The sequence below is a fragment of the Balaenoptera ricei genome, chromosome 14 (assembly GCF_028023285.1).
Source record: "Balaenoptera ricei isolate mBalRic1 chromosome 14, mBalRic1.hap2, whole genome shotgun sequence".
NCBI classification, from domain to species: Eukaryota; Metazoa; Chordata; class Mammalia; order Artiodactyla; family Balaenopteridae; genus Balaenoptera; species Balaenoptera ricei.
This window is the reverse complement of record NC_082652.1, coordinates 7,352,054-7,365,235: the sequence shown is the minus strand read 5'-3', so window position 1 is coordinate 7,365,235 and position 13,182 is coordinate 7,352,054. Positions and strand designations below refer to the sequence as shown.

General features: G+C 40.2%; 1 protein-coding gene across 6 annotated transcripts in view; it reads left to right on the top strand.

Moving 5' to 3' along the window:
• Positions 1 to 13,182, top strand: part of CCDC62 (coiled-coil domain containing 62) — a 42,793-nt gene that overhangs the window by 9,039 nt on the left and 20,572 nt on the right. For 4 of the 6 annotated variants that reach the window (XM_059893737.1, XM_059893740.1, XM_059893742.1 and 1 more), the window contains 5 exons: positions 1,694 to 1,865; positions 3,887 to 3,988; positions 8,622 to 8,710; positions 9,061 to 9,176; positions 10,981 to 11,727. In XM_059893737.1, the coding sequence (XP_059749720.1) occupies positions 1,694 to 1,865; positions 3,887 to 3,988; positions 8,622 to 8,710; positions 9,061 to 9,176; positions 10,981 to 11,727 (1,226 nt within the window). The remainder of the gene's footprint in view (positions 1 to 1,693; positions 1,866 to 3,886; positions 3,989 to 8,621; positions 8,711 to 9,060; positions 9,177 to 10,980; positions 11,728 to 13,182) is intronic. The other 2 variants (XM_059893738.1, XM_059893739.1) reach the window with 2 other exon arrangements.

The following is a 13,182-nucleotide window of genomic DNA, read 5'->3' as shown; positions in this document are numbered from 1 at the left end:
GTGGTAACACGTGTTGAACAGCAGGTGGCTAGAGGAGTGATTTTGGTGTAATGGGACACTCATGTTGATTCATATGTGATTTTTCCCAGCACATTAATGTTTTTGAGTGATCAGGGACAAGCTTTCATGAAATTAAAAAGAAAATATTAAAATCTATAGAATTGTCTTTAATCAAGTAGTGACCAGTTTCCTGGCTTCAGCAACCTCTACAGTGTCCATCATAGCAAACTCCTGGGGAAGCTGAAGAGGATTGCCTGACTGATGTGTCTGCAGTGGCATTTGCTGAACTGTGTTCTTGTACGTAACAGGACTACTGTTTCTTTGCTACTGGTCTGATCACAGAGTTCCATCGGTTTTTGAATGGTCTGCCCAAACCCTGTTTTTCCCATAAGTCCTAACGTGAGATGTGCAGACTGTGAAGTATTTTAGGAACGCGTATAGGATGCTATCGCAGAAACCTTTGTCCTTAAGCAAAGGTAAAACCTGCAAGTAATAGTTATTCCACATGAGTGGTGGGGGAGTACTTTTGCTTATTTTTATTTTTATTTTTAAAATTAATTAATTAATTTATTTATGGCTGTGTTGGGTCTTCGTTTCTGTGCGAGGGCTTTCTCTAGTTGCGGCGAGCGGGGGCCACTCTTCATCACAGCACGTGGGCCTCTCACTATCGCGGCCTCTCTTGTTGCGGAGCACAGGCTCCAGACGCGCAGGCTCAGTAATTGTGGCTCACGGGCCCAGTTGCTCCGCGGCATGTGGGATCTTCCCAGACCAGGGCTCGAACCCGCGTCCCCTGCATTGGCAGGCAGATTCTCAACCACTGCGCCACCAGGGAAGCCCCTTATTATTTTTATACTTTCAGGTGTTATTTGAATTGCTTTTCAACAAGCACATAGATACCTTTTATGTAATTAAAACAACCACCTCAACAATAAGAGGTTCTGAATGGGGTAGGTTTGGGATAAGGTCTTGGAGTCTGTCATTTTAACAAGCTGAAAAGAAGGGGAGGAAGAAGAGAGGGCCTATGGGATTTATCTGTAATGCAGAGAATAAGCCCCCTCAAGGGTCACCAGCCTTCCTATTGCTATTACAGTTTCATAGGTAATCAAATGTTTGCTTCTAAACTTTGTGAGACAGTAAACTATGGTGGTTCGTGCATGGTTTCAGGGGCAGCCGGCTAAGTTCAAATCGGAACTCCGTCACTAACCAGTTGTATAACTGTGTCCACTTTACTGTCGAGTCCTCTGTCATGTGGGGAGTAACAATAGTCCCTACCTCAGAGAGTTACCGTGAGGATTAAACGAGGTAACACATGGAAAGTGCTTGGAATGAAACCGGGTACACAATGAGATCTTTTTTTTTTTTTTTTTAATTCTTTTTGGGGTATAGTTGATTTACAATGTTGTGTTAGTTTCAGGTGCGCAGCAAAGTGAATCGGTTATACATATACACATATCCACTCTTTGTTTTTAGATTCTTTTCCCATATAGGTCATTACAGAGTATTGAGTAGAGTTCCCTGTGCTATAGCAGGCTCTTACTCATTCTCTATTTTACATATAGTAGTTTGTATATGTCAATCCCAATCTCCCAATTTATCCCTCTCCGACAATGAGATCTTAATAAGTGTAGTGTTTTCTTATTGTTTAGTTGGAATTTTAAAATCTTATGTAACAGTTTTCGAATTTGGTTTGTAGGACAAAGATATTATCGAGGCAGTCAATCACATTGCTGACTGTTCGGGTAAATTTAAATTGTTAGAGCATGCCTTACGCGACGCTAAGGCGGTGGAGACCTGTATTGTGAAAGAAAAGCAAGATTATAAGCAGAAATTGAAGGCACTTAAGATTGAAGTCAATAAGCTAAAAGGTAAGGAAGAGGCATAAATTTAAGCATTTTATCTTGGGAATATATTTCTTCATTTGGGTTCACTTAATCTCATAACTGAGAGTAGGTCTGTTGTTAGCTTTAGGTCCTACCATGAGATGTTCATTTCATTTGTATAGAATTATGCTGCAATTTTTTGTGTTACAAGATAAATAACAGAGTTGGGGGTAACTGCCTAATGCGTTCTATTTTAAAAATAATCCTGCCTTTGCTGTACCGGCTAGCTCTTGCTACTATACGCTTTGTAGCAACCAACGACAGTATCTCAGTGGCATGCAACCACGAGCATTTGAGAAACTCATGTATCTGGAAGCCACATGGGAATTGGCTGATCTCTGTTGGGCCCAGCTGAGCTCCTCCACTGGGGCATCTTCTCCTCCCCGGTAGGCTAGCCTGGGCATTTCTTCCCACGGTGAAGGCAGAAGCTTAAGAGAAGCAGAAAGATGGGAGGACCTATATATACCATCACTTCCCCCTCATTCTGTGGCCAAAGTGAGTCACATGGCTGAACCCAGAGTCAGACAATCCTCTGTGGGAGGATTTACAAAAAATCGAGGGAGGAATGCAGAGAGGGGTGAGGAGTTACCACTAACAACACAAACTCCCAGAGTGGCTTTTTGGTGCATGTTTTATTTTGGGGGGAATTCCTTTTGTGTCCTCCTGTTCTATTTTCATTCTCACAGTAACCCCACAGTTTATTTTTCTACTACTTGAGGTTTTCTAATGAAACGAAGGCTGGGTATGCCAGATAGGTTAGTGCTGTGTACTGGAATATGGATCTAGGTGATGGAGTAAAAATTTATATTCGTCTGCAGAGGATGTGGAGAGAAGAGGCCACTTTTCTCTGGCCTTTCCCCACTGTGGGGCAGGGGAAGCTGTTGGATGGAGGCGCCATCCAGGTCTGAAATCTGCACCCAGACTGTCCCATTTATAAGTGGTCATCACATTAGACACGAAGACTGACTCCTGCTGTGGAACAAGCAAACTTAGAATGACAGAGCCGTGCGATGGTGCAGTTGCTCCGCCTCTGTCCCTGGTGGAATCCCTCATGAGGCAGGGAGTTGCTGTTCAAATTGTGAAAGGCTATCGGGGCAGATTTAATTTAAAAAACTCCACCTCCTAAAATCTTGTTCCTATGATGCCCTGACTAGTGGTAAATCATACTTTTGTCTCCATTTGTAGCTTCAGCTAAAATCATAATCGTACTATAAGCCCCCTTGACAGCAGGGACGGACTCTGTCTTCTCTTTTTTTGGACCCACAGTTAATAGCACAGCCCCTGGGTTACATTGTAGGCATTCGATAAGTATTTATTGAATGCTGTGTTTACCTAGGTAAGATTTAAAGTAAAAAGAAGTCTGTTTTATCAACTTTTATGTCTTATTTTATAAATTCAATATTTATGAAAAAAATAAAAGCAGCATCATGGATAGTGTACTAGAGAGTGAGGGAAAGAGACTCATTTAGTTTGGGTGCGCTGGGAAGGCGTCTTTGAAGAGAACATTAGAGCTGAAACTTGGATGATGGGAAGAACCAGTCGTGCAAAGATCTGGGCCAGGACCTTCCAGGCAGAAGAAACAGCAAATGCAAAAGCCCTGGGGTGGGTTTTGAGGTTGCGGACAGTGTAAGGAACAGATTGAAAGGGCAGGGCCAGGCTGTGCAGGCCTTAAGGTAATGAGTTTGGATGTCCTCCTAAGTGTAGCACAAGGGCTTGTAACAGAGAAGCGATGCCAGCAGATGGCCCTGATGGCTCGGTGGATAGTAGGCTGCAAAGGGAGAGGCAGGGTTCGAGCAGGGAGACAATGGGAGCCTTGGCCAGGGTCACTGCTGGGGGTGCAGTGAGATGTTAGATGAGGGACATATTTTGGCTGTAGATCGAACAGGACTTCATATTAATTGGAAACGGGTGCGGAGGACATGAGAGGTATTCACAGTGTATATTCTTCTAGGAACTAGTATTTATTTGAGGACTTTTTTCCCCCTTTCTTCCCCCTATTTGTGAAGAGGATCTAAATGAAAAGACAACAGAAAATAATGAACAACGAGAAGAGATCATTCGCCTCAAGCAAGAGAAAAGTTGCCTGCATGATGAATTGGTTTTTACTGGTAAAAATAGATAATTAGTTTAAGTAACCTGAACGTTCTACGATACTACCATGACAGGCTAAATGAATTGTACCTCTCTCAAAATACTTTATGTATTTAATTAATTTATTTTAACACCCTTTGAGAAATGAGGAGGGACCAGGCAGGGAATTTTAAAGCTGTTATCTGCCTCCCAGTTCACTCTGTTTCCTCTTCTGTGAAATGAGCTGCTCTCCCTTCCAGCTTGAGTGCGTGACTATACTAGCTTACTAAAAACATAGCACTTGTGCTTAAAAGTTCAATAAGAAAGAATCTTATGAGCCAAGTATTTGCAAATACTAGATAAAAATTAGGAATTCAACATTTTTTCAATTTTGCAAATAGACCACCTGTAATTATTACAGTTGGAAAGTACTCATGTGTTTTGTTACATCAGTATGACCGCAAAATAATAATGTCGGAGATGAATTTTTCATGACTTAAAAGCAAGTTTGTCAGTAAGGTGTGTAACTTAGGCCCCCTTCTGATAAACATAAAAGTGGCACTCCCACTCTCCCTCACCGCCATGTTCTCCTACACTCTAACCCCAACCCACCCCAGTATGTCAGAGTTTCTAGCCTCCCCTTTCTCTGCTCCCAACTGAGAATCACTGATATTTAGAGCTTATCTATATATGGCCCTGACAGCCAAGAAGATTTTGTTAGACTTTAATTTTGGTAGTTTGTATGAAGAAAATCATAGGTTTGGAGGTAAAGTTCCAAATAGAAATTAAATGAACTGGGACTTCCCTGGAGATCCAGTGGTTAAGACTCCACGCTTCCACTGCAGGGGGCACGGGTTCAATCCCTGGTCAGGGAACTAAGATCCCGCATGCCATGTGGTGTGGCCAAAAGAAACAAGAATTTAATTAATTAAGTGAACATGTTTGGGTCTACTCATACCTACCCTCAATTGTCTTTCCTGCTAGGAAGAGACTACATTTCTATAAGTTAAAGGGCAGAATACAGTATTATATTACATTTTTTTCAAATAAAATGAAATTCTTAATTTTAATCTCATGGGATTAAAGATTGGGGAAATGCAGTTTTCTACCACTAGAGGTCACTATTTCCATTATTTCTAGGATTACTGTGTCTCAAAGTAATTATCTCTTACATTGTTACAGATACTTACATAAAGATATACATATATTTGTACATCTACATAAAGATATACATCTATACATATGTTTGTAGCTTTACAGTTGAATTCCCGCAATCTTTAGATCGGCATCTGTGTGCCAGGTACTCTGCTAGTGACTAAGAAGCTCATAGACCCAAAGAGAGTTTAGTGCTCTACAGATGCTGTGAATAAAATGTTGTGCGAGGTCAGAGGAAGGAAAAACATTTACAGAACATTTTAATAATCTCCTTTCTTTTTGGTTCATCTATTTTTACTCATTCTATTATGTATTACTAGGTAAAGTATATGTAATTTGTTAGATAATACTCTAATAAATCCATTTTGTGAAATATTTTTTTATCATTTCCTAAGCTGATTTCTTAAATATCTTTTCTATTCGTACCACTGTCTCAGAACAATTTTTGTGTGTTTAAATTATAAAAGTGAATTGAAGCCTGAAAAGAATTTTTAAAGGCTTAACATGATAACATGCTATCAGGTGTCATGGCTAAAAATTAACACATTTTATTCAAGGTTGGAAGATGTCTTAAAAATGTACTTCTAAGTTCAAAACTTCTTTTTCCTCTTGTTGAAGATGAAGTTCTTCACAGAGGCTTAGAGACATGTTTCATTTGTACATGTTGCATATAAGAAGTTCGCAAATAAAACAATGATACTAGTTTACATTTCTGTGGCCCTGCGAGTCCCGTAAACAAGGCCCTGTGAGATTGAGTGAAGGTCTCCCAGGCAGTAAAAGGCACAGAAGCTTGATCAGAATTTGGCAGGTCCAGACTTCAGCACCCTTTCCTTTGTGCTGTCTTCCTTAGGCTGCCCGCTCAGGCAGGTGTCAGCAGAGTTCCATACCTCTTTGTCTTCAGTGACCAACTTGTGAAATAGGCGGACTCAACTCCACTTTGACCAAACCCAGATAACCCAGCCACGTACGAAAGTATCAGATCTAAGGAAACAATTCTATTTCATGCAACAGTAGATTATTCTAAAGTCAGATTAAGGCAGTATTGAAATATATTTAAAATTATCCTTGAATGCCAAATAAAGTAGCTGGCTTTTGTTTAGGGGCTGTGCTGTGTCCAAAACAAGTATCTCTGAGTGCTGGGAATGCACCCAGTGTGTGATCATGCTGTTAACGGAAGAGGTGGGTAGAGCTGAGAGCAGCCAGGAGTCCCCAGATGCCCTGAGGGCGTCACTTCCACCGGGAAAGAGCTACTGTTTTACTGTTTTCTTTGTGCATAGAGTTGAATTCACATAAACTAAATGCGACTCTACGTGAACATTGCAAGTGCACTACTTTTATAGGCTTTTGTTATGGTGTTGACTCACCTAATGCAAAGAAATAAATTCAGAATTGAAGAGACGTAAGTTTTAAATCCGACGCCGTGGCTTTCACTGTGCCACGTTCTCAATTCTGTGCACGAGGATTACCTTTAAAAGTAAGATGATGCGGGACTTCCCCGGCGGTCCAGTGGTTAGGACTTTGCCTTCCAATGCAGGGGGTGCAGGTTCGATCCTTGGTCGGGGAGCTAGGATCCCACATGCCTTGTGGCCAGAAGGCCAAGTCATGGAACTGAAGCAGTATTGTGGCAAATTCAATAAAGACGTTAAAAATGGTCCACATCGGACTTCCCTGGTGGCGCAGTGGTTAAGAATCCGCCTGCCAATGCAAGGCACACGGGTTCGATCCCTGGTCTGGAAAGATGCCACATGCCGCAGAACAACTAAGCCCGGGCGCCACAACTACTGAGCCTGCGTGCCACAACTACTGAAGCCTGCGTGCCTAGAGCCCGTGCTCCACAGCAAGAGAAGGCACCGCAATGAGAAGACCGCGCACCGCAACGAAGAGTAGCCCCCGCTTGCCACAACCAGAGAAAAACCCACGTGCAGCAGTGAAGACCCAATGCAGCCCCAAATAAATAAATAAATAAAATTTTTTTAATGGCCCATATCAAAAAATATCTTAAAAAAGAAAAAGGTGATGCTGCAGACCCGTATCAGAAGGGCTGAGCATTAAGCGTGTTTGGCTAGGAGGTGGTGGCTTTCACAGATCCCTCCTCACGCTTTATTCCGCCTGGTCCCCAGTGACCGCCAGCAGACACTTTGCAGAAAAGCTGTCTCAGTAGAGTTGCTGTCTCCAGCAAAGCTCATGCCTTTGTCCTTAAATGGTTTCTGTGACGCTCCAGATGTAAAGCGATAATAATATTTGTATTCTTTTTCATCCATGAGAAAAATGACATGTGGAAAAGGTGCTTTGTTAATAAACCATAGAAGTTGTAAATTTTGATTTAGGCTGCACCTGATTTTCTCAAAACCGATTCATGTATTAATAATTAGAGGGTCATTTTATGCATTTAGCTTGAACTTCTTATAAAGATAATGGTTTTTTTTAGGTGAGACATTTATTGTTGATCTATCACTTCTATGTGAATGAAATTATTTCCCCTTAAGCATAATATTAATATTTTTTTCCCGTACAAGTCTTCGTATAGCACTTTAGATCTTTCCTTTCTAGGGGTTCTCATCTGCCAAGTTCTGAAACTTTTTAAAATACTGATTTCTCATACCCCAACTCTAGTAACAGCGAAGTGTCTGCGTTTCAGCAGAATGTTTATGGTCTTTGTAAAAGAATGAAGATTTAAAAAAAAAAAAACCTCTGTTCTGTCTTTTTGGGCTAGAAAATTGAGTGTAATACTATGTATATTAAAGAAAATTCTGAATCTTAATTACCCATCAGGTAAAGAGTTTTCAAGAAAAAGAAAGTCTGTAAAGGAGTGCTGGACTTTCATTAAAATGGAAAGACAAGTTTGTCTACCTATGGGGTCACCTCATAGGTCCAAATATCTTCAGTTTTTGCTCAGTGAGAATACATACAAGTGGCCTGATTGTGAGATTATATCAGATTGACTTACATACTGGTGAAAATAGTGATTTTTTTTTTTTTTTTGCCCCTGTAATGTTAGTTTTTTTTCTGTTGGTAAAGGTAATATGCTGTTTGGATTTTTACAAGGAAAATGCATTTGTAAGTTACCTGTGTAATGTGAATAAGTAAGTAAAGAATAAAGTAATATGTATTAAATTTAGAGATTTAGAAACCACCCCCTCAAAAAAAAAAGAGGAAAATAATTGTCATTAATCCTTCCATCTAAAAAATAACTTAATTTGATACTTCAGTATACTTGCTCTCAGCCTTTTTCTATGCATATCTACATACAGACACACACGTAATTTGAGCAGAGAGTTGGTACAGTTTTGAATACTTTTTTGACTTAACATTAATTATATTGTGAAAGTTTTCAAATTTGGTGAAAGATCTAGTCAGAATCACTGATTAAAGCTCTTTCCAGCCATCCATTTTGCAATTTTAAAATTCAGGAAGGAGGGGAAAAAAGTTAGCCGCGCATAAACTTGTTGGAAATGAATAGGTTTGTGATGATATGGGCTGGTGAAAAACGTTTTAATAATATTTGTTCTTAAATAGTAGAGAGAGAAAAAAGGAAAGACGAGTTACTGGATATTGCAAAGTCAAAGCAAGAACGCATGAGCGCAGAGCTGCATAATCTGAGACAGGTAGGTTCCCACTTAACCTTCTCTATTAGGTGGGAAACGCTTATAAACAAACATCAGATTAGGAAAAGTGTATGCCCAGTGATTTCGTTTATGATGCTTTTGGAATCCTGACTACATTAAAGGTATATCATATTAACCTAGCAGATAGGGTCTTGCTTATGGTAATGAAAGGTTAGGAGACTAGTTACATTAACAAATCTCAGTGCTAACATAGGAAAAATAAAAGCAAACATATTCAGCATACTTCTTTAGTCACTATCTGATCTGTTTTGGCATTTGAAAGTGCCAGTTGTTGGCTCAGTTTAGCTTTGTTGTTACACTTTATTTTGATGTATCAATATCTACGGCAGATTTACATAAAACAACAGCGTGACCTGCAGTTTCTTAATTTCAATGTGGAAAATTCTCAGGAATTAATACAGATATATGACTCAAAGATGGAGGAATCAAAGGCCCTGGAATCCAGGTAATCTTAGTATGATGCTATTAATATGATCTTGTGTTTTATTCCATCATTCAGTCAATATTTGTTAAGTACCTGCTGTGGGCCAGTACTTAAGTACTGTTTGGTAGGTAGTAGGGAATAAATATATGTGAGCTAATCCTGGGTTGTAGTGAGAATTTTAGGCATGATCTTAATTTAACCATTTGATTAAATTCATTAAACACATTATTTGTGTGCTTGTGTAGAAGGCTTTGAGCTAAAGTAGAAATTACAGAGATGAATCATTTATTCATTCATTCAGCACTCAGTATTTTAGGCACGGGCTAGGAATAGGGAAAATGAAGATATATTGGGCATGGTACTTGCTTAAAATAATGCCAAAGAATGGTATAAATAACTGCAGTAGGAGTTCAGCTGAGGGTGATCTCTGCTCTCAGCTTGATTTTCCCATTTTCCTTGTTAATAGGAGGAGATGTCTACTCTTACCTATAAAAGGCAGTGTGTGAATTAAATTGGTTTCTGTAAAATTAAAATATAAATATATGAGGTCTGGTTTAATTTAACAAGCATACAACTGCCCCACAGTTAAACTGAGTCCACTTTGACAAGCAGAAATGGTACAGGGAGTCATGGAAAGGAACAGGAATTCAGGGAGTTCCCCATCACCGCACACAGGCGCAGAAGCTGGGTTGGATGACGCAGCTCCTTTCCCCGGAGGGTGGAGTTCAGGATGGGGGTGGTCAGAGTTGCAGGGAGGAATGTAAGGAGCAGCTGCTGCTACAGACAGTAGGACTGGGGACTCACCCGCACTTTGCTGCATTTGCTGTACTCTTCTTCGAGGTCTTTTGCTGGGGGTTGTTGCACCATTGCTCTGTATCCCAGCTGTGGCTGCTACTAATAAACACCAGACCAACCCAGTGACCTCTTGCAGGCAAAAACCCCTAACCTATTGGCTCTTTTTCCTTTTTGCACTGCATTTCCCCTGGGAGGTACCTGGGCTAGATGATTGAGGTTATTCTTTAAGAACGTAAAGTGGCTTATCCCATTCTAGAAGGAGGGATCAGAATCATACAGATTAGAACACCTGAATAGGTGTGACATGAAAAACTTTGACAATTTATTAAAAGGTTTATCACAATGATTTTTATTTTATGCACATGTGGTGTCATTTTTACTTTAGACCAGTTTTCAATATATAGATACATTAAGTATCCAGCAGATAAATGGGATGGTCATGAATGCAGTATGGTGAACACATTTGGCACTTTCCAATTTATCGTTGTACCTTGACTCTCCATTGCCTTTCAATCCTGACTTTACGTCTATTTAACTGTGAATTAGGAAGAGAAATAACAGATCAATCAACAAGTATTTACAGAACACTTAGTGTATGTTAAAGGCTGTCTTAGGTTCCAGGAGGATTAAAAATGCTTCTACATGTGAAAAAAAAACCTTAAGAATCTTTTCACAAAACTTTTATATGTATGAAACAGTGAATGTTATAGTTATAATAGGAAAATCGCTATCTGATTAATTAGATATATATTAATATGTACAGTAAGATAATGATTTGCAGTATGGATAGTGAGTACAGTGGACGTTAAGGATGGGAAGAGGGGAGTGGGTATGGTGGTCAGCAAGACTTCCTGGAGGAGGTTGGGCTAAAATTGGGCTCAGAAGAATATACAAATTCTACCTCATATTTTCACCTCAGACAAATGGGTCTTACTAGGGTTTAGCTCAGCTGATGAGGTTTGAGTGAAATATTTAGAACGACAGTATCAAATGTATCTTATAACTTCCGTTTTTTGTAATGCCACCATAGCAGAGAAATGTGTTTATCAGACCTTGAAAATAACCACCTAAAAGTCGATTTTAGGAGGGAGGAAGATCAGAAGTCACTGGTTAAGGACCAAAAATTTGAGACCACGTTGGTTCAGCAAAATAAGTCAGACAAGAGCTCTTATGATGTATGCAAAGAGAAGAAACTACAGGTTAATACTTCATTTGGGGGAAAAAGTGTAATTGCTGTCTCATCTCTATTTGCAAAAGACTTAGTGGAGAAACAAAAGTCTTGGTCTCTGGGAGGAAAAATCCAGACTGAACCCGAAAACAAAAGTACATTTTGCAAGATCCACGCAAAATCACCAAAAGGTGATGGAGTTGGGGTTCAGAATGAAGAGAAACAACTCTCGGAAACATCAGCATCTGTATCCGGTGAAAAGTGGCATGACGTCAGCCTTTACCTGGGCCTGGCCAACTGTTCTGGTTCAAAACAACCAGAAAAGCTGGATGTCGAATGTCAAGATCACCTGGAAAGGTCTGGAGTCTCATGTTGCCATAAAAGCGAAGCCTGTCTGGATGAAAGCGACGCCCGTCTGGATGAAAGCGACATGTGGGAATCCAAGTGCTGCCACCCGAGTAACTTCACAATCGAAGCTCCAGGCCACATGTCTGACGTGGAATGGATGAGCATCTTCAAGCCTTCCAAAGTGCAGAGAATCGTGCGCCACAAATCGGTGTGCACTTGTTCGGAAAGTGCCAGTGGAACCAAATACAACTCCTCTACAAGGTCAGTCTCGTTTCATGTTTGTAAACACCCAGGAAGCCTACTTACTGTTTTGGGAAATGTAAAAGGGCTGCAGTAGCCACTTCACGCCAACCGTGAAACGGAAAGCAGTGTTTACAAACAGAAATTGCGTTTGACAAACCGTTTCCTCTTTTCATCACAGGGTAGGCTGTTGAGTTTTTTGATTGTACAGAGACTGTATTGGATTCCAGTGAGAAGTTTGTGCCTAGGACAGCTTCTGAGGCAAAAGTTTTGCTTAAAAACAAAGCCAGCTGTCATGAGCTGAGCAAACATGTTTTATTTTAAAACAAACGGGGAGGTCACTTTACAGAGTAGAGTGCTGCTCTGGGGCATTCCTCAGCCAGGATCCTTTTGAATCGATAAGCCGTTTCTTTCATGTCCAGATTACATTCCCTAGACCCCAGATAAGACATTCCTTTTGCCCCCATTGGCTTATTTACACATCCAACTGCTTTGGCCTTTGTGTTCACTTTACATTTCCCAAACTTTCTTACTTTTAAAAATCATGCAGGAGAAAGAATATTTGTATTTAATAAGCTGGTAACAGTTATTGGGTTTTTTTTCCAGTTTTATTGAGATATAACTGACATACAGCACTGTATAAGTTTAAGGTGTTCGGCATAATGATTCCAGTGCGTCAGGAAATGATGACCACAGTAAGTTTAGTGAACATCCGTCATCTCTTAGAGACACAAAATAAAAGAAAAAGAAAAAAATATATTTTTTCCTTGTGATGAGAACTCTTAGGATTTACTTTCTCAACAACTTTTATAGATAACCTACAGCAGTGTTAATTACATTAATCCTACTGTACATGAAATCCCTAGTTCTTATGTATCTCATAACTGGAAGTTTGTGCCTTTTTTTTTTTTTTTTTTTTTTAAGTTTGTGCCTTTTGACCACCTTATCCAACTGGTTTTTTTAAGAGAAAAAAAATGGATTAGTTATTGGCATAGGCTGCATTTTTCAGGCTCATCTTACTGTTTGAATTGCTGAATCTTGTAGTTAGTTGAGGGGTGCTATACTAATGTCTGCTATTGTTAAAGGAAACCTAGCTCTTTGATCTTAAATTACAGAAAGGATGAAGTTTCTGTATTGAGAGCCTTATTTTAATCATCACATTGACTTTTTTTTTTTAATATATTATTTATTTATTTATTTATTTATGGCTGTGTTGGGTCTTCGTTTCTGTGCGAGGGCTTTCTCTAGTTGCGGCAAGCGGGGGCCACTCTTCATCGCGGTGCGCGGGCCTCTCACTATCGCGGCCTCTCTTGTTGTGGAGCACAGGCTCCAGACGCGCAGGCTCAGTAGTTGTGGCGCACGGGCCTAGTTGCTCCGCAGCATGTGGGATCTTCCCAGACCAGGGCTCGAACCCGTGTCCCCTGCATTGGCAGGCAGACTCTCAACCCCTGCGCCACCAGGGAAGCCCCCACATTG